At 43.5% G+C, this 21,916-nt stretch overlaps 1 protein-coding gene across 1 annotated transcript in view; it reads right to left on the bottom strand.

The window, feature by feature from the left end:
• The window catches only part of LOC126035746 (uncharacterized protein SPEM3-like), a 53,920-nt gene that overhangs the window by 3,022 nt on the left and 28,982 nt on the right, over window positions 1–21,916 (bottom strand). Inside the window, 1 exon segment of the mRNA XM_049794627.1 lies at window positions 4,933–5,010. Within this exon segment, the coding sequence (XP_049650584.1) occupies window positions 4,933–5,010 (78 nt within the window).

Here is a 21,916-nt window from a genome sequence, read left to right on the forward strand (position 1 = left end):
TTACAGACCGAGAAATAAAATTACGGTCTGTATTAAATAACGGTTTTGCTTCAGTCTTTTTTCCCAGGAAGACCATCTTTGCGTAGCTGAATTAAGTCCAGGACATTTGCAAACAGCAAATACGGAGCTGAAAATCCATATTTTCATACTCCTAAATAAATTGTTTTCAGGATGTTGTGGTATTAAAAGGAAATGAATTTCCAATTCAGGGGTAAAACATGGATATGGATATTAATTTCTTATTCAAAAGCTCTTACCATGTAAGGTTATGGTGGCTTATTGCTTAAATAGCTTAATAGATATTGTTAAAGGCAACAGGCACCATCATATGAAAAAGAGAAGTGTCTTAAGGATATACTTCAAGCCTGAACCATTAGTTACAGAGGACTTTGCACGTGTTTTGTTCTGCATGCTGTGCTGTATCTAAGCATCTGCAAAATATTCATGGTGTAAATGGAAATTGGCTGCTGGGTCTTCAGTTGAAGACTGAATGTGAGTTCATGTCCGTTTCCAAGTTTGTGTTAAAATGTGATTGTTTGTAGATAACTTCAATGGGATTTAATTAAGTGTACTTAAAGGACAAGGAAAGACCATATGGTCCCACTTATAAGCTGATTTAACTTTTCCCAAGGATAATTAAAACCAAATGATGTATCTGCCATATTAACAACTGCAAATATCAAGAGTTCTCCCTCCTAGCTTACTTGTCACTAACTTTATGAGCTAAATTCTCCTTTGGGATTTAAGAGTAGGTAATACTGTGTTACTACCCTTGGTCAGCCTTTCAGATTGTCCTGCCTGGTTTTCAGTCAGAACTCCTGGTTTTTTTTTGAAGGTAAAAAAATTGTTCATCATTTGTGTTGTGTGCAGAGTGAGTTCCCACCTGAACTACACTTCTGGGTAAGGGCTTTGCTTCATGTTATGCAGTATTTCTTTGCATTTGAATGGTATCTGATGTAACTGTTTTTATTAAATGGATCTTCATAGCATACTTGCTCTTTAAAAGCAGAGGTTTACGTTTTCTAAGCCCACTTAAATTTTTACTGGATCCAGTACCAACAGTCAGCACGATAAGGAGAGGATGCTAGGTCACAGTTTCTGTTCCCTTGATTGTTAAATGACAGCTAGTTGCCTCTTCAAAAAATAAACTGGAGTACAGCATCTCTTCCAGAAATATCTAGTCTTGGTATCAAGACACAAGTGGCAAATCCTCTACCTCCCACAGTAGTTTTCTTCAAAGCTCAATCCTACTTATCGTTAAGAGCATGAGCTTTGGTACTAATCTGAATTGCCGACTGCAGCTTCTAGCCATTGATTTGCAATACAGCTCCTTCCTCTGGTTTTAAAGATCCTTTAATACCTGGTATTTCTCCTCTTTAAGATATGACGCACTGTAATCAAGTCGTCTCTGGGTTGTCTGAGTGATAAATGGTGCAGGTGACATTTTTTGTGTCCAAGTGCAAAAGGCTTTTTGTAAGCCTGGTATATAGACGTGGCTTTATTCTGCCTCTTCAACCCTTTTCTCCGTGTGCCAAAAGTGGGATGCTCTGCCTTGGTGCTGGTTTCGCTTACGCAGAGGTGTGTTGTAGAGGAGAACCTAAAAAAAATCATAAAAAAAAAAATCCTGGAGCTCTGATAATGCACTAAATCTACCTAAAAAAGGGTCAGTAGGCTTATCCCAAGAGAAATGGTTTGACCCGTGCCTTTTGCAAGCCAGGGGTTTTCAGCCCTAAAAGTACTGATCTTCTCAGGACCATATGTTATGGGGGAGTAGAGGAAGCATCGCTAGAGCTGGCACACTTTTTTTGTCAAACTTCAGGCTGAGCACAGCTGCAGAAGCATCCTCTGCTGAGCAGCAAATACACATGCTCACTGCCAAAGCCAGATGACCTCCTTATTCCTGCAGGGAGACATGGTCACGTCACTTCTCAATCTCCCTTGACGTTTGGTCCTCACCAACTGAAATGTGTGGGAAGTGGGATAACTGAGAGCATTTTTTAGACGTGGCAGGAGCTTGGGCAGTTATCTTAATCCACTGTGGCAGGCTAAGGAAGGCTCTGCAGCTGGTCTTCAAATGGCAGAGCTCTGCTGCAGCCCTATCCAGGCAAGAGAAACTCTCCTGTTTGCCTCCTTCCGCAGCTTCACTTGTCACCTTGGGTTATAAAGCGGGGGAGTACAACTTTTCTAGCTCCCGAGACCCTACTGGGAAGTCAGGACTCAGCTTTTGAAGAAGTGCTTATCTCCTTTTTTAATTTTTTTTTTTTTTTAGTAGTATTGCCCTGGAGGAAATCCTGCCTGCTCGTTGCAACAGCTGTCAGTCACTGAGGTCCAATTCTACTGTTGCTGTCTCTTTGGATCCACCCCCGTGTTGCTTTAATACAAGTTCTTCCTTGTGTAATATCTTGCAGCATTTTTGGCTGGTGACCCCTATTTTCAGCTGGTGTCCCCTATTTTCAACTATTTTCAACTAGTTACAACTATAGTCATAACTTCCTCTGAAGAAACATGGGAGAAAAGCCACTGAATAAAGGATTTTCAATGATGAAGCATGAAATAGGAACACAGCATCTGGAATTATTGATCAATATGCCAGTGTGGAGACCAAAAATTAAAGGTGAGGGGCAACGGGGTCTTGTTTGCTTTTGTGAGGGCAGCAAGCTTGGAGGCAGCGTGAGAGCTAGAGCACATTTGTGGATGGCGATGGAGAAGCATGTTATGGTTGCACTGTTTGAACAGCAATTTTGGGGTTTTGAGTCTGCATGTGTCCATCAATAAATATTTGAGAACTTGAGAGGATTTAGAAAACGGTGTGTCTGTCTTCTTCTTATCCTCCTTGGGTTTGTTGTGTGGCATCGGTTTTTACCAATAAGGCTTTTGTAGCTCACCAAAGGATCAAGTTCTCTTAAGTAAATACTGGTATGAACTTAGCGGGGGGGGGTCAACTTTTAAGTATTTATCTGACGTTTTGATTTTGCACATGGGGAAGAGCAGTAGGAAGGTTTCCTCTGCGTCTCGTCATGACATGATGGTGCCTGCCCGGAAGCACTTGCGATCAGGATTCAAATAACATTCAGTGATATTTCTTTTCTTTTTCTCTTGCAGTTCCAGGAAGAGAGAAAAAATGCAGGGGAAAAAAAGTGAGTACAACTGTGTTGTGACTCTATAAGCTTTTCTGGAGATGTGCTGGCACAGTGCAATGCCAGTACAAAGGAGACTTGCTGTCCTTTTGTCTTGTTTATTATTTAATCTTTTGGTCTGCTGGTGGGAAGAATGTCATAGTCACAGTGCTCTTGCTGTGCCGTGAGATGAGAGCCCCTCTCTGCCCTCTCCAGCAGGATTTAAGTTTTCAAATGCTCCTTTAAATCCTAAACAGCCTCTTCTTCTTTTATCAGTTCTTTCTTCCAGCTGGAGGGAGATGGTTTATTAAAAGGAAGAAACAAATTGTATTTCACTGTAAAGTCACCTACCATTTGCAAAAAAAAAAAGAAAAAGAAAAAAAAAAATTTAAAAAAATGAAGGAATCCAGCACTGCTGGGGTGTAGCTCTTTGTTAATTGAAATGTCTCAAGGATATCCTTCAAGTTCTTTATCCCTTCCCAGCCTTCTCACCTTCCTGTCCCTAGCTCTGAATAGATATCCTGCCCATTTAGTATGCTTTTTTTTTTTTAAAGAGGTATATAAAAGTGCAAAAGGCTATAAAATCTTTCTATAAAATACCCAGATGGAAGGAAAATGTAAAGAAACAGATGGCACTTTTATAATGTAGCATTTTATGGAGCTATAGAGTTTTCACTAAAACATTTCTACGGTAAGGAGAGGTTTTGTAGATAGCCACCCATCATATACTTTAGTAATGAGATGTTTGTTTTGAAGAGTTATTTTACATTAAAAAAAATAAATAAATCCTTTTTTGTAAAGAGAAGGACTTGACACTAGACCGACATGAGATGCATTCACTGTGCGAAGCGGCCATGGCCCCAGTGCTACCTCTTCTGAAACACTAGCTGGCTCCTGCTGTTGTTGCTCAGAGGCCCGTTGCATGATTCATCTGCTCCCTGCCAGACTGAAACAAGCTTCGGGGACAATTTTCCTTGGTGATGAAAGGATTTTTCCCTCTTCTTGGAGGAGGGACTTATAGGCAGGAGCTGAGGAGGAAAGCTGCCCGGGATGTTTTGTTGCAGGGCAGTGGCCTCAGCTGCTGAACAAATGTAGATGAGGTGACCACAAGGAAGGAGAAAAGGAAAAAAAAGAAAAATGAGCAGCGTACGTATGGAGCAGCGTGGATATATTTCGGGGGGTAACATCATGATGATCCCCACCTTGACCTGTTAGGGGTCATAGGACCACACTCGGTGGCTTTATATTGAGCCAGCAACTTCTGCTTGGTGTAGCCTATTTGTGAGCAACAGCTTTACTTAATTTTTTGGGGGTAGCAGCTAGAGACTTAGTCACACTCTTAATTAAAAAATTTCAGGAAAAGGCTAGAAGTCTGAAACATGAACGACAGCACAGACAAGTTGTTACTGCTGCTCCTGCTAACTAGCAGTATGTCTTTCACAGATGTCTCTTGGTGTGTCTTGCTCCCTTTTCCCCCTCCTGCATCCTTCATTTTATTTACTGGTTCTCAGCTTTTTGTTGTTCCAGCCAAAATATTTTAGGTATAAACTGGAGATGATGTCTAATGATGGAATCATAGAATGGTTTAGGTTGGACGAGACCTTTAAAGGTCATCTAGTCCAACCCACCTGCAGTGAGCAGGGACATTTTCAACTAGATCAGGTTGCCCAGAGCCCCGTCCAACTTGACCTTGAATGTTTCCAGGGATGGGTTTTGGTCTTCCTACTTTAAGCGTTTTGGCCAAAGCCCCCTGATCTGTGGCAAAGCTGAAAGGAGGTATAGATCACCATGTCTTGTCCCTGAGGGTCAACAGTACCAGTTGCTGGGACATGAGGATGTAACGGGCACCAGAGAGCTCGTGGCTCTGTTTGATGCTTGTTCCATTGCAGAGCTGCTATAGAAGCTGAGATTTCCATCAGCTTGACCAACAGCCATCTCCAGGGTTGTGCTTGCACAAATTGGACAAATTTGGACATCATCTGATGTCACCCTTGGATGGGATTCATGAAAAAGATTGCTTCTGCTAGTTTGGCTTTTGGTCCTGAGCTTGTAAAAGTGACTTGAATGACAGAAAGTTTAAATGTATGGGGCTTGATTTTTGTTATTTTTAGTGCAAAGCTGGAATTGCCTGCTTATCTTAGAAGAGCAAGAGCAGAACTAAGCTTTCAGGTCCTGTTTTTTAATAAAAATCTTTGATAAACTTGAGACCAAATGATCAGGCGAGGGGGACTTTTATGCAGGGCTGGGCTAGCACAGTGAGCCTAACAGCTTGTATCTGTCTGATTTCAGCGAGAATAAGCTTTTTTTTTTTTAATACCAAATCCTGAACTTCTTTCCAAACCATGTTCTGCTCTGTTGGTTTGTTCCTGCTGTCCCTTTCCACCTGACTGGCTTCTGCCCAAGGCAAGGAAAGTCTGCTTTCATCCAAAGCTTCAAGAGAAAAATCACATTATCTTTGAAAAAATGTCGGTCATGTCATGGATACCTGTGAAATTTTTGTGAGCTCTACCTTCAGCCACCTTTTCTCATATGGGATATAGCCATGGTGCTTCACCTTTCTTCCTCTGCCATTTACACCCATGAGATGTAGGTTTAAAAGGCAGCTGTTCAAAGGTAGGTATTTGTCTATACGTCTATTCTAAACAAGTGCTGAAAATCAAGTCCCAGTGTGCTGTTCCCATGAGATAAAGTGTATGGGGGTGACTGAGGTAGCGTGAATCTTAAGTAGTTCAATAGAGGTTGAAATGATCTTCCCGTGGCTACATGGACAGATAACTAACACCACAATTCCTTAGTGTACCAATAGAAATTTTATCAATGGATATCCAGGCTTCTTCCTTTTTGATTTTCAGGGTTCTTCTCATCCAGCACCTCACCCAAAGTCTGTCCTGAACCACACTGTCCAAGGGGGTCCTCAATTCTGAGTCCACCTGACCCATATCTTAGCAAGAAGCTTGTGTTGATCGAAGTGGGCGTCCCCCAAAGGGGATGTCCCCCCTTGGGTAATGGGTTTGGGGGAGCACCGGGTCATGATGGGTATGCTCATCAGAGCATGCTCTGAATGCTGTTGGATGCTCCTAGAGAGAAGGTTTCCATAAAGGTTCTGAGAGATCTGCCACAGCATTAGGTGGACTCAGAAAATGATGCAAGAGTAGGGGAGCTGGAGGGTTTTGCTGGGAGGCTGGGGAGTGGGGATAGTGCAGAGCGAGGAAAAGGCAGTTGAGGGTGCAGGACAGTTCTAAGATGAGCTGGTGACATGAAGTGGTGGTGTGACATTGACACCGCTAAAATAGTAGAGCCATATGTAACAAGCATGGCTTGTAATGAACACATGAAGCAATAGGGGAAGGTGGTGAGTACGCACATTTTCTGGCTTTTCAGAAAGCAAGAAGGTGTGCGAGGTGTTGAGGATGCATCTCTTTTTAGTGACAGTGGATGGGAGCTAAATTAATATAAGTTGTCTCTTGTCTTCCAGCACAGGACCCATCAGCAGACCTTGACCTCAGTCCTACTGATCTCTGCTTGCATAGAGGTTGTGGAGTTGTGGAGGCATCCATGAGATGTTCAAAAGCTGTCTGATCCTTGGCAGCTGGCTCTGGGTGGCCCTGCTTGAGCAGGGTCATTGGATCAGATGATCTCCAGAGGTCCCTTCCAACCTCAATCAGGCTGTGACAGTGAACTTTGCTGGAGGATGAATAACCAAAGTTTGAGAGCCCTGAGGCTGTAGCAAAGTGGAAAAACCTCTGTTAGCAACCCCTGTGTGATGATCTTCATTGCTGTTCTGCTCTAGTGTTCACCTTGAGCTGCTGTTCTTTGGGACACAGCCATCTGTTTGTTTCCTGTACATGTGTGTTAGTGTTTCTCAAGACTCTCACTGGGGTGAGGCATGCCTGGTGATGATGAGAAAGTGCAGTTTTGCTTAATTACTGGCCTCTTAAAAGACCTGAGGATAACATACTTATATGTGCACTTAAACTTGACCGCTCTCACTTTTGATCTTGGTGCTTATCTGCAGAGTTTTTCCATTCTTTATTCGGTGTGAACTGGCAGATGCACTGAGACCGAGCAGTTGCTTTTTCTTCCAGCCTGAGCAGAGCAGCCTGTGCCAAGCCCATCCCACACCGGCGAGCAAGGCCAGGCTATTAAACGTCTCTTGGAGCTGGCTGTCAGTCTGGAGCATGCCTCCTGGCACGCTGGCACAGCCCTCTCGCTCATGGGTGAGTAGGCAAATTCCAGCGATGCCTCTCTTTGTTCATTCAGTAAAGGGTCCTCCTAAGCAAAGTGGCAGATGGTGATACCTCCATGCCAGGCAGTGATATTTGCAACTTGGTGGTGACTTCACTACATGGAGCAGTTTGCCCAGAAGTACAAGCTTGGCTTAAGCTCATTTTTTTTAAATTATTTTTTCTGTTGGATCCTGCACGAAAATTAACATAGTGGCTTCACAGCATAAAATAAAGCTCCTGACTAGGCTTTTTGCTAGGGTAAATCAAATTCTCAATGTTACATTGGCTTAACTCAATCTAAGAACAGGAAAGCTTAAATACAACCCAAATTGGCATTGCTATTTCAGTAACACCTTTGAAATGAGAAGTCAGTCCAGCTGAGGCTATTGGACTCAAAGGAGAGGTGAAGCATTGAGCATGGGTCTGAAGCTGGGTTCTGTCCTTCTTGTAAAGCTCCTGTTTTCAGGTGAAATTTATCCCCCCCCCCCCCCTTCTTTTTTCTTGCTCATTTGGGATATCTTCCATGGATACAGACCCTCTGCCACAAAACAGATTGAGGCAAACTGAGGATTCTTCCCTGCCCCAAACTCTGCCTTGACACTCCAGAGTAGGGGAAGGCAGCAATGAGCCATTTCATGCAGGACTTCTTGACTCTGCACCCACTTCTGGTTATTTCTGGTATTGTTTGTCCAACTTCAGACTGGTTGACTGGTTCGATTTGTCCCCCAAATATCTGTGCGCTTGCTTACTGGGACTTCAGTTCAGTGTTGTCCCCTGCTGTGGAGACACTTTTGCAGCTCAGCTCTCCCAATATCATGGAGCAAAAAAACTTTGTCAATTGTCTCCTGTGGTGCTTTGAGCTTCTGCTTTTGTGTGCTAGAAGAGATGCTGTGCTGGCCTCATTTAGGAGCGGTCTGTTGATTAATGTGATGATGCTTCCTCAGTGTTGTTCTGCTTATGCATGTACTGTTGGTAAGTTTTGGACTCAGATGCTTTCAAAGGAGTTTAGGTTGCTCCTTAGCACATCCAACACAAGATCCACCTTGCACCCTGTATGTAGTTCATGAGATTTTATTGCATACATGCAATTCCAGCTACACCTGCGGTGTGTTCATACAGTTTGGGTTCAGAGTGGTATATAGTGGTACTCATACACCTGTATGCCTTATGCCTATGCCGTGCCTCCAGATATTGGAACTCCTTAGGACCTACCTAAGGCACAAGGGAGTTGATTGGATTGTGAATCTCATGGAAAACTGATGTGCTGGAGAAAGCAGAGCTGGCAGCAGGATACAGAGGGGTCTGACTGTAGGTGCTCTTACACAGCAGCCTTGTCGCTTCTTTCTCTCTATGCTTAGTGCAAAAAAAATGGGAGTCAAAGAGGTATCTTAGAGTTAAAGAGTTTGGGGCTGGAGTCCATCCTGCATGGTCTGTCTGAGGGCATGAGCATTTTTCTCTTTGCAGACTTGAAAAATAGCAAGGAGTTAAAGGAAAGGGTGCTGCCATGCTCCCAGGGCTGGCTGTTGATATTTTAATTTAATAATGATTGTGCTGTTTGCCATTCCCCAGCTTCTTTATGGACAATCTTCTTATTCCCAAAGTGAAGGCTGAGGTTGTCAGGATCCTGTAGTATCGAGAATAAAAGAGCCATGTTGCTCATATTTCTCACACTGTCTTTTTCAGAAGCTGTTGGGCAAATAACGTGGCTGCAAATAAATCTTGAGAGTCGTATTTTGCTTGGATTGGAGGTTCACTGGCAGCCTCTTTTTTTGGTTTTGTTTTGATTTTGGGGTTTTTTAAATTTTTATTTCACACGCTGAGCTGAGTAGGTACTTTTTGCTGCTGACTGCCTGGTGAGAGCTTATGGCATTCAAGACGACCTTTTTTTTTGGACGATTGCGTTAGTTCATCTTGTTTTATTTGCACTTTGATTGCCACGTCTATGTGGAGGTTATCTTTCCTTACAAAGCTGTGCACCGCAGACCAGGTCAAAACCTGGGATTGTTTCTTTCTTGTAGATTTCTGAATGCTTATGGAGGTGTTACAGGGATCTTAATCATGCTACTTTCCTTCTGCTTGCCCTGCAATATCAGACTTTTCTCTCTTAACCTTGCAGTAAAGAAGTTAAGGATAACTTTCAGACTTTTCGAACCTGCTCTGTCAAGTGTTTTTGCTTTTTCTTCCTTTTTTCCAGCTGGCTGCATCTTCCGGTCTGATAAACATGGCTATAAATTAGATCTCTTGAGTGTGTAGTTTTCAGGTGCTCTTTAACCTTTCTCTGCCTGAAAGTGCAGAGGATGCTTTTTTTTTGCCGCAGGCATGGGGGTCTTGTAGGGACAAAGGCAGGAAAGGGAAAAAGCACTTGGATACAGTATAAATGGGGAAAAAACCAGGAGGAAGCAGGAGGCTTGCTGCGAGCGCCCTGGGAACTAGGGAATCTGCATGAAAGGATCATCTTTGACCTGGACAGAGCTTGAACTGGAGTTCAAATTGCTGCTGGAAGAGCTGCAATAAACAGTGTGATTGCACTCTCTGTAGAGTTTCCCTATGCAGGCATATAAGAAAGATTACTCATTCAGCAATCCCAGTGCACCCTTAAACATAAGGAAGAAGCTAATTTAAAATTCAAGGCTCCTGGGTGTTGTTTGGTTGTTTATTGCTGGCTTGAAACCCTGTACTTTTGTTGTGGCTATCATTGGTGTCGGCAATAGGATTAAATGAGACTGTTGGTTGACTTGCGTGGGTCAAGGACTTTGTCATGGCCAATAAGAAACATAAAGACCGAAACCAATGTTCACCCATCCTGATGTTATTGGAGACTTTATCATATTATTTCTATTGCTTGGGGCACTAGACCATAAGTTTATCTCTGCTGGAAGCTTGGCTTTCTCGTGAGCTGTGCTGAGCAGCATCAGCCTCTGACTTGCTCTGTAACGAGCAGCATCAGTCTTTAATGTTTTGGATGTGTAAAACAGGAATACTAACAAACCCCTACATCGCCGCGATCCCTAGCAATGCAGCTGGGGATGGAGCTTCGAGTAATGCTGACCTACTTTCCTCTCCATTTGCGGATCTTAAACGGAGCCACATCTGCTGCAGCAGAAGTGCTCGTGGGTGAGGTGACTGATTTGGTGATAGATATGTAAAAAGGGCTGGGAATAACGGGAGTTATATCATGCCACAGGCATTTTTTCTGCCTGATACTGACTGTGGCTCTTCCCACTCCCCCCCCACCCCCCCCCCCAGCCTACCTTGAAGCCACTGTCTCTTAATCTCTCATTTTCCAGCCATTTTTAGTTACAACAGCAAATGCAGTCAGAGCAATAAGTAGCAAGCAGCACCTTCCTCCCCATTAAATACACAAAAAACCAAAGCACGTGCTTCAGTGCAAGACCAAAAAGCCCAAAGTGAGATGCTCAAGGGAGGTTGTGGCAGTACCAGCCTACCACAGCTTTGCACTGTGACCTTGGGTGAGCTGAAACTCTGCAGTACCCGTTATTGGTCCCTGGGACAGGAGGGCAGCAGCAGTGGTGCAAGTGCAGTAGGTCAGACTTTGCATCAGTTTAAGAAGAGTGTGGTCCTCTGATTTCCAGGATGACTTGCCCACCTGATAGGCAAGTTGGATCCTGAGGCTGCTGAAATTCAGGACGAGTGGTTGCACAGCTGACAAGTATGTGGAGACCTTTCTAACTGGTTTGGCAGGGATCTGTAGGGTCATGGAAGGAGAGAGAAGGTTGCTTGGAGGTTGCCACTAGGCTCCTTTGACCAACAGGTGTCAAATGCGTCTTTAGGGAGGCTGTCCTTTGCCTTTCTGCCTCCTTGTAGGTGTGATGTGTCTTTGCCTGGCAGCTGATTCTCGTAGCCTGGTGTGATGCGTTCATGTGCTGCATGTTCCCTGGTTCAGGGTGAGGAGGTAAAAAGGTTGGGGTTGGTACCTGCTGCTTGTTCTTTGTCTTGTTGTTTGCCAGCTCTCCCTGTTACATTCCTCTCAAGCCTATTTTTCCCCTATTAATTACACAGTCATCCTTGAGGAAATGAAATAATTAGTGTTTAGTATAAACAGTGCAAGTGTGCACCTGGAATACCAATGGAAGTAGAGGTTTGTCTCTTTGATGATGCCTTTTGGTGACCACACACTCTTCTGGTCCTCCCCTGTTGATGGGTGCCAAAAGAAACGCTGGCCCCTGCTCCTCATGTGACATGCATTTCAGGATTTGGCTGGTGATAAGTCTTCTGTTGATGGATGGTGAACTTCTCCATCAGCTGATGACCTATAGGCATTAGTATGTACCTCTCCAATAAAAACCTGCTTACCCTTGTGCCTGCTGTGGTGTGGCTGTATCACACAGGAGCTGGCAGAGCTGCCCCTTGGACAGGAGGATAAACTGCCTTGGTCTGGGTGCTCTTTTGCTAGTATAAACAGGAGGGGTTGCATCTGGGGTAGCATTAGCTGTTGTTGCATCCAGCATGGTAGAGAGAGGTCAGGTCTAGTTTTGTAATAATTCTGGCATCAAGAGAGTAAATAACCTTCTTTACTTTGCCTTATCTTGGAATTTTAATTTTCTTGGTGACGCAGCTTCTGACCTTAAGGTCTGGTGCTAACTAACTGAGTCTCTACAACACTGCAACTCCTTAGGTAGCTCTTGCTTTTGCCAAAGCACCTGGGTTAAAAACATTCTGAGTTTCTCTAACATGCTTGCTTCCTCTACCAAGTTAAACCTTGTTCCAGACAAGGAGACAATGCTAATTTCCAAGTCTTAGGGGTTTTTAAAGTTTTTTTTAAAAAAAAGTAAAATGAATCATTCTGTATGTGAAAATGCAGAATCATTTAGAGAAGAATTTGTACTGACTATGACAGGAGGCCTATTCAGTTGAATCAAACTGCAGATGCAGTCCCATTCATGCACTTTAAATGAATACTGTCATTTATCTTCATTAAGTGTGGAGCTGGCTGTCACCATCTGGATACTGTAGGACATTCACCCTTCCCAGTGGCACTGGGAGTTGCCTTGGCACTTGTGACACATCACATGACTCTTATTAATGCCTGCCCTCACCTTTAAGGGTGAGCATTGGCTAATAAGCTGTGGTGTAAGTCTTTGTGCTCTAAGATCCAATGGGAAGAAGAATTTGTGTGCTCATGGCTTTAAAAACTTTAAGAATTGGAGCTACCCAAAACTCTTCTCTTGCTGTGGGGTGAAGGTTGCTGTTGTGTCGTGTTCCAGTTGGACTTCAGAGCTGGTGCAATTGAACCAGGTCCTCTAGTGAAGGACAGTGGATGCCTTCTCAACTTACTTTTGAACTTGGAAAATTAAGAAGAGGTTTGGGGAGGTTTTTTGGATGCCTCTATGAGGTCTTCTTACAAAGATGGAGCTGACAACCTGCTGCGACATGGATGGGACAAAATGAACCATGAGATGGGTTTGAGGCTGAAATAAATTGGCAGAGGACGGATGGATGAGCAGGTACTAGGGTTTGGGGAGGACTGCTGGAAGTGTGTGTTGGATGCATGGGTGGGTTGTGTCTCTGCCAGGACTGGAATACCTGGGAGACCCACCCCACTGCAAAACAAGCACGACATGTCACGTTTTCCAAAAACCCTTGAGGAATACGATGGGTTTGCCCAAGATTAGGCCATATGTAGGTCAGTGTTGAAAATGATGTATGGTAACCTTGATGAATTCATCAATTTGCACGCGAGTCACGCTGCTTGTTTGCAGCTGTGGGTGCTGTCTGGTAATGACAGCACCTACATGCATGACACTGAGGTTTTTTGGGTATTCAGTTGCCATGGATCTGGAGTTGCTTATTATAGCTGCTACTGATAGAGCAGGTAATGGGCTTTTCACTGTTAACAACTCTATGTGTTCGCTTATTGCTGGGGGCTGGAGGCATATGACTACCATCAGAAAGGACTGAGAATTATCAAAGCATGACCTGTGGCTCACTTTTTCCTGCCAAGTGCTTGTTGGCTATATGTGCTAAATAGCACTAGCACCTTTTGCATGCAAGACTTCCTTCTAAAAGCAGGTACTCAAATCCTTGCCCTTTACCACCTTTCCTCTCTTGGCTGTTCAAACTGCAGACTTACCTCCAGCACCCCAGAATATGCATGCAAAACCACAATCGTTAAACCCAAACTGATCTTGCCACCTTTTGGTAGCTAGTTTGTTTGCCTAACATGCTGCCTTCCCTGGTCTAATGCATTTATTCAGGAGGGGTGAGGAACAGATCAAGACAAATAACAAATACATTAAATAACTGAGCATGCCTGCCATTGGTGTTTCCTAAAGACAGCAAGGAGTCGTAAACCAGTCAATGTTTCTGGTCTCCAGTGGGAAATGTAAGAATCAAGTGGAAACAGAAAGACCTCGGTTTCTCTCTCCTGGTGGGACCATCCCACTGCTGCAGTGCTTTAAGTGGACTTCATTTCCTTCCCAGAAAGCTGGGAGGATATCTTTCACAGGCAGAGATTTTGTCTGTTGGTAACTAAACTGTGTGAGATTTACGGAGTTGGCTGCAGGAGGGGAAAGCTGTGCTTAGAACAATTTCTTCTGCTTTTAGTGCTAATGTATTTGTTTTAGATCTGGTTTTAAATCTTCTCTGGAGAATTCCAGCAAGTTCTGTGCGTATTTATGCAGAACTCTGATCACACTTGACACAGTTATAGTACTAACTCCCGACAAATTAATTAAATGCATCTCTAAATTTCTGGTAGAGTTCTAACAGCCTTTTTATTGTTCTTTCTAAGATTCAGTTTAAAATAATCTTTAATGTAGAGAATCTATTGTAAACAATAATAAACTCCCACAGGGTTAGAGAAAAAGAAAAAAAAAAAAAGATTAAATCACCTTCTCTGTGCTTCTCAGAACCAGCTTCAGACCTGCCAGGCTTGTGAAAAAGCTGCTGTGGTATAATTCAATTTGGGATTAGGGTCAAATGTTCCTCCTTTTCCACGTGGGGAGGAAGAACCCCATGCACCAGGATGTGCTGGCGGTAATGAGCTGGAAGGCAACTTTGGAGGAAAGGTCCTGATGGACACCAAGTTGACCATATGTCACCAATGTGCCATTGCTGTGAAGAAGGACAACAGTGTCCTGGGCTCTATTAGGAGTGTTGCGAGCAGGTTGAAGTGGTCCTTGCCCTCAACCCAACACTGGTAAGGCCAATGCTGAGGTTGTGGAGTCTCCATCCTTGGAGACATTAGAAAGCGTCTGGTCGTGGTCCTGGGAAACCAGCTCTAGGTAGCCCTGGTTGAGCAGGGGGTTTGGACCAGAGAGATCCCATCCAACCTTGACCCTTCTCTGCCAGTTTTGAGGTGAGCTGCTGGATACCATTTACTGTCTGGGATGAGAAGTGCCATAGTTGTTATCTACCGGGATACATCTTCGAGTCTCAATGAGTCTCTCATTTCTACTGATACTTCTGGAGTTTAGTGCTTTTGCATGCAGAAAATAGTACCCACCCCATTTCAGTTTAAACACAGGCCTTTGCTCAACACTGCAAAAAAAGCCCAGAGAAATATGTACTGCTGGCTTTTAATTCTAAATAAATATTGTCCTCAGGAGCACATTTAAAGAAGGAATGATTTTTACAAGGTACAGCAGAGATGCTGATATAATTCTGTGGTCTTCAGTGCCTGTTTGCCACACCATTTTGCTGTGTAGATTAAAAAAAAAGGGAAAAAAAAGCTAACATTTTAACTAGCACATAAAATGCAAGACTTATTAATAGCAGGTTGTGTGGAAGCTGCCGGCAGCCTGTTCTGGGTGACAATCTTTGCAGACCTCTTCTTGAAGGTCTTCTTAAAGGTCTGTCTGCCTCCCCAACCCTTCTTTAGCTATAGGAGGACTCCAAGGCAAGACAAGTTGCTTCTTTGGGAGGGTACCACAACACACAGGTGTTTTGAAGGAGGCCTTTTGCTGTTTTAGATGCTGCATGTCAGGCAGTTTGCTGCAGTTGGCAGTTTAAAGACCCAGCCTCTCCAAAATAATTCTCCTAAGCTGTTGAATGCGCTGGTGATTTGGGAGTCCTGAGTTTGCTTTCTGTCCCCACTTCCAAACCATAAAATAAGGTTAACAATACATCTGTCAGCTTTTTTTTTTTTTTTTTTGTCCAAACATTATGTTTTGCATAACTGAAGCGGGTGGTATTAATTTTTTCGGGACATGCAGTGTGCCACTTCTTTTGCTCCTGAGGAAACATTGCGATGCACTTAGCAAAACTCTGCTGAGAGCCTGGGGACTCTTGCAAGTGCAAGGTGATATCAAGAGAGTAAAATCCTTATCATCAAAGAAAATAGCATCTAGATAAGAGCTCAGCATTGTGCATTCTCCAGATTGCTTCTTTATGTGGTGCTTTGCCTGTTGTTTATAGGATAATACCCACCACCCAGTTGTCCCCATCTGCTATTTACAGGATAGAGGTTCTATGCCAGTGTGACACCATCTTGCAGCAGAGCTCACAGGTGCAGGTTTCCAATGTTTTCTCTTCTGCAGGTTGCAAGCATGCAGTAGAAAGGCATTTTGTATAAACACAGATATATAAATTTATAACAATTTGCACAAGGGTATTTTACGTCATGCATCTTTGTTGGCAATGATGGGTGCCGAGAGTTTTGTGCAATGGAAAGGGGATGTGAGTAATGCTCAATTTTTTTTATTTTTTTTTTTTTCCCTTGGGAAAAGAAGACTCTTCTTGCTATCTTGCTGCTCCAGCCACTGAAAATAAATCAGTTTGTTGGCCTGTGGCACCACTAAGTATGTGTCAATCAGGTAATGAAAAGATCCATTCTCACTTAATTTGCTTTGAAGCTGCAAGACTGCCTCTTGTACTTGCTGCAGCATCTCATATTGGCCCTCATTGATTTATTTTTTCTTCTTTTTTTTTTTTTTTTTTCTCAGAGATGTTACCTTACATCTTGACATCAGCCAGGAACAGGTAAGCTGCAGCTAGAATTGGAATCAATCCATAATTTTGTGGGCATTTCAAGGCACATGGGAAAGTGGCTGGAGCAAAAAAAATCCCCTTCTCATTCATAGTCTGGTCCCATGTTTCCTCAAGGTGCCTGAGGACCTTGGATGAAGTCATATTAAGAAGGGTTGGAGTCTCTAGCACATATATTATCTTATTTAAGGTGTTCTCTTTTTGTTGTTGTTGTTGATTTTTAACACAACAGCAAAATGTATGTTAGAACAAGGATTTGCAGCCTTTTTAAAGAAAATCAGCATTATTCTTCAGTGCAATCCATGTTGATCAAGTCTCAGATACTACCCCAAATGTCAGCTCATGTTTATTCGCCTTGAAGATGACTGCTTATTGCAATGGTATTTCAGGCTGTCCTATAAATGCTGCCTGTTAACAAGCTGCTTCTTATTGGACCCTGACCTTGTCGTCCAGACCCAGGGACTTTTCTACATCTAAGGAGGGAGTTGTAATGGTTTGCAAGAAGTTGGATGTATTTGCAGTTCCCTTGCCTATTACAAGTCAATATTATCCTCAACGGCAGCTCCAGTATTTATGGCTGGTAGACCTCTGTACCTTGAGGCCTGATCCAGCACAAGCTTTATCTCTGCTTTAGACTTTGCTGCCTGAAGACACAACAGCATGAGGAAGATACAGAAGCTTTTCTTCTGAAATACCTTAGAGGAGCTCTAGCTCACCTAGATCTAAGCTGTGTTTTGGATGGCATGCCCTGAAGTGGGTGTGCATGCGTAGCTTCCATTTTTCCCTCAAGGAAGGCACAGACCTTTAAATCCTAAGCTTTTTTTCCATGCTTTAGGTAGAGCTGTGATTGAATTCTGGGTGTAAAGCTCAACTTTCAAAAGCCCATGGTGCTGATGGTGCCAGGCTGGGCAGGGTGCTGTAAGCAGACAAATAAATCTCACCTCAGTTGATCACCTCTGCGATTCAAGACAAAAGCACCTCTGCAAAGCAAAAAAAAAAGCAAAGAAAAAACCCACAAAAAAACCACCAAACCAGTTACAGATTTGGTGGGTTTATTTCTCTCAGCCTCTTTGGACACATCTGAGTTTGGCTGAGGTCAGGAGGGTGCATCAGCCTTGGGAAAAGATGCCAAGAGCTGTTCCTTGCTCTGATGGGGGTTTGGGATGGATTCTGCTCCCTGGATTTGGATCTGTGAGCACACGTGCTATGGGGCACTGATTTTTCTGTTCTTTGGCTTTGTCAAGCAGTTTCTTCCAAAATGAGAAACAGAATAAAATATTCTGGAAAGCAGAATAAACCTGAAATGTTGGGGCTGGGGGGGGGAGGGAGCGCGCACGCAAAGCTCTGCAGAGTGCAGAAGCATCATCTTGGTGACATGGTGGACAGTTTTCCCCTCAAACTCGGATGCTTTGAGCCATGAGGTGATGTTTACCAGCTCCGCTGCAGAGCCTTTTCTCCACCTTCCCACTGCAGTGCTGCCTCTGCCAGATCACAGGCAGTGTCGAGGCTCCTCTCCCCCAGGACAGCTAGAGGTGGAGGCTGGCTTCGTGTTTGTTCTTGGCATGCAAGCTTCTCTCAGCAAACGCTCGGCTCTCACGCTCTCAGGGGTACGCGCTGCTAACCTCAAACTCATTCGAATGCGCCTGATGCCTTCCCATCCCAGCTCCTTTCTGTTTGATCTCGAAGCAATTAATTTCGTCCTTCAGCATCTCATCCTCCCAACTGAACTTCTTCCAAGTGGGCTAATTATATGCCCTCTCGTTACAGTTCTGGTGGTATCCTGGGGAGCACTAGCTTCTGTCCCCATTGTCACTGTGTCCCACAACCAGGCTGTTTTAAGCCACCCCTGCCTGTTCTTACCAGCCAGAAGGGTTGTGAAGACGTGGCCACTAATGCTGCACTAATATCAGACCTTCGAGATGGAGGTTGCAAAGCCAAAGAACCTGCAAGCTACCCCCCCACAAGGAGGGGGCAGCAGGTAGGCAAGGGCAAGGACCCACTCTTTGGGCATGGACCCACGGGTTTGGGGCGGCAAATTTCTTGCTGCCATAAATTTCAAGCAGCAGCCACGTTGCAGTGGTCATGAGTTTGACAGACGTAGCAGCAATGCCTTTGCTGCGCCAAGAACTGCTTCTACAACAGACCCATTGCTTGGTCCTTCTGGTCCTGTTTTAAGAGTGAATAGGGAAAGTCTGAGAAATCAGAAGTATCTTGGGTTTGTGCCCTTTCCTAGTGCAGGAGAAAGAGTCCCTCAAGATGAAACTACACCAGAACACATGCTCCTCGGTGCTGATGGACATCAAGTTCATGGACCCCACTGGGATCGGAGTAGTGTGAAATAAACCGTGTAGCATGGGTATCTCTTGGTCTACAGACTTGCTCCTATTGACTTGAATCCCTTGCCAGTGTAGCTGTAGCATGCCATCATATGGGCTCAGAAGGGGCAAATTCTTAGTTTGACTTTGAAATCCAGTCTGGCTGACAGTGTCCTAGAAGTCAACCAAATTAGCAGCATCTGCAAAGCCACAATTAGAAGCACTTACAATAATATCAAGTTGCCACAGGGCGGAGAGGTTGCCTCCCAGTAACTTAGAGCAGTGAACCCAACGGGGCTTTCAGCATTATAGAATTATTTTTGTGTATTCAGTCTTTTGGGGCTATTAGTCTTGCTGGACTATTTTAGTTTGCAAGATGCATTTGAGTAGGTATTTTGCTGTTTCCTCTTTTGATTAGATTAATGAGACGCCACATATGCAGCACTTGTGCATATACTCCCTGCTAGCTGCTGTTTCATCTGCAAATTGTTGGTGAAGAAAAAAAAAAATTGTCCATCAGCTGTTTTAAGATAGTATGCATTTAAAAAAGTGTTTTACTTCCTCCCTCTTCAGGTGACCTGTAGGTCGTATGTGGTGATAGTGGAGCAGTATCCAAATTACAAAGTTTTTCGGCTTTGCTAAAGGATGATTTTAATTGGAAGAGGTAAGTATCTTGCCTTCCTTGTAAACCCTATTACCTTTGGTTAAATTGTACAGTGAGTTAATAGAAACTGTCTATAGACATTTGTGAGTAATTAAGCAATAATGTATGACTGTTTCCTGTTCCTGGTGTGCTCTAAGGTAGAGACGGTATTTGAAGTAGTGCTGATTTCTACAGAAACCAGCTTTTTCTAGGCTGGTTTTCTCCTTTCTTCTCCTCCTGCACTAGAGGAAGGGTAATGGATTACCTAAAAATCTCAGAAACCTGAATAACAAGTGCAGCTCTTGTCTGTGATCGGCAGGAGTGGATGAGAAGAGGGAGATGGTTTTACAGTCTGAGCATTGAATGCTGTATTTGGCATGTAAATGGCCTTTTTTAGAAAGATGCTGAAAAAAATTGGAAGCGTTGCAAGGAAGAAACACCAAAATGACGTGGTAGCTTACAGAAATGGCTGGAGAGAGGGACTTGGGAAATGCCATCTGTTTAATCAACAAAAAAGAAAAAAACAGAATGGCTTGAAGTTGAGGGGGAAAATATTGTGTAAAAAGCCCTCTGACCCACTGGAGTAAAGCAGGATCTGACAATTTGGAAGATAAAGCAAGACAAACTTGAAAGGAAAAAAGGTGTTTTTTAATGGAGCTGGGGCTTCCTAAGGGACAACCAACTCGGTTTGAAAAGCTCAGGACCTTGAGAGATCAAATAAACCATCTTCTAGAAGACATCCGAGTGTGTGCTTTTAGGTACAGTGCTGAGCAAATGGAAAATTCAATGGATTAATTAATCTAATAGCTGCAGTGCTGTCAGTGGTCAAAGCTCTCTGAGAGTTTAAACATCAGGTTGTCTTCTGTGCAGACTTGTACTGGTGCCAGATGTGGGTCAGTGAGTCTTAGGTGTCCAAGCCAAACATTGGACTCCTAGTCACATTACCACAGATGTGGGACCTGAAGCACCAAGTCTCTCTTAGCCACTTGGTCATCTCCACTGCTTCCAAAGCCTCAATTTCCCAGCATGAAAGGTCATGGTTTGGCCTCCAAGTTGACATCTTATCGGCTTTTTTTAGCATAGCAACTTCTGTGACCCAATGCTTGGTGTAGGACAGTGACACAGTGGAAGCCCGTGTGCGTAGGGTTGTCTTGGTGTCTCCATTAAAAGCTGCTTCTGATCATTACAACTGTTTCTGGGGTGGGTTTTTTGATGATGTCTTATGTGGTATGTCTATGTCTTAACCAGGTGCTAGCATAATGCAAGTACAAACTCTTTAGTCCCGTTGATAACCAAAGGACCTGCGAATGTCTGTTCAAAAAGCTAGAAATTCTCCCTTTTCTGTATTCAACTAGTGATTTTTTTATTATTCTTATTTTTTAAATCAGTTTTGCAGTGGGCTGGTGGGAGCATCCGTGGGCCTGTGCTGTTGCACTGTCCATGTTTGGTGTGATTGTTTCTAAGGTAGAATACTTTAGCAATATTATTTCTTCTCCCTTGGAGTTGGAGGGAGGAAAGATTGTGGCTGGTTGAACCCTCAGCACATAGTCGCAGAAATGCTTATGCTGTTTACATAGTGGCTAGCTGCAGATATTTTTCAAAGTTAAGGGCTAATTAATTCTAGCTCTTGAATATAAAAGTAAACACAAAGGGAGTGCATATTTAATGCATTATTCCACAGCTGTAATTAAATTAAATGAAAGCAATTTTCCATCAGCTCAGGTTACAGAAAAAGGGGAAAAATTCTTGGCTGAATTGCTGCGGCAATTATTAGAAGAAATTAAAACCCTTTTAGTGAAATAATGAAATGTTATTTTCTATTGGAAAAAAATCCAGGATTTCATTCTGAAAGCTGACAGGTTATTACGGATTTGGGGGTTGGCCTTGCAGGAGAAACAGGAGCTATAATTGCAGTTTCACTTGCATTTAATGGAGCACCTGAGCAATTAACAGCTGCTGTGCACAAGTGTGCAAGGACCCCTGTGGTCTCCTCCTTGTTTCCATAGCCTGGAAGCGACTGCCAAAGTTCAAAGCTGTGCTAAGGACTAATGATGGTCTAGGAGATATTGTAGGCATCTTCAGGGAGAGGTCAATGGCTTAAAAATGTCCTTTGGGTTCCCTTGAACTGTGTGTCAGGGTGCCTTCAGGAAGGATCAGACACTTGCAGACATGGCACAAAGGGAGAATGGAAGACTTTTTCATGAATATTTTGTAATTGCCTGTCCTGGTTTTGGCTGGGATAGAGTTAATTTTCTTTCTAGTAGCTGGTATAGTGTTATGTTTTGGATTTAGTAGGAGAATAACATTGATAACACACTGATGTTTTCAGTTGTTACTGAGTAGTGTTTATACTAAGTCAAGGATTTTTCAGCTACTCGTGCCCAGCCAGCGAGAAGGCTGGAGGGGCAGGCACAAGAAGTTGGGAGATGACACAGCCAGGACAGCTGACCCAAACTGGCCAAAGGGGTGTTCCATACCATGTGACGTCATTTCCAGTATACAAACTGGGGGGAGTTGGCCTGGGGAGTTCACTGCTTGGGAGATAACTGGGCATCGGTTGGCGAGTGGTGAGCAATTGCATTGTGGATCACTTGTTTTGTATAGTACAATTCTTTTATTATTATTATTGCCATTTTTTTATTATCATTATTAGTTTCTTCCTTTCCATTC

The sequence above is a fragment of the Accipiter gentilis genome, chromosome Z (assembly GCF_929443795.1).
Source record: "Accipiter gentilis chromosome Z, bAccGen1.1, whole genome shotgun sequence".
Lineage (NCBI taxonomy): Eukaryota > Metazoa > Chordata > Aves > Accipitriformes > Accipitridae > Astur > Astur gentilis.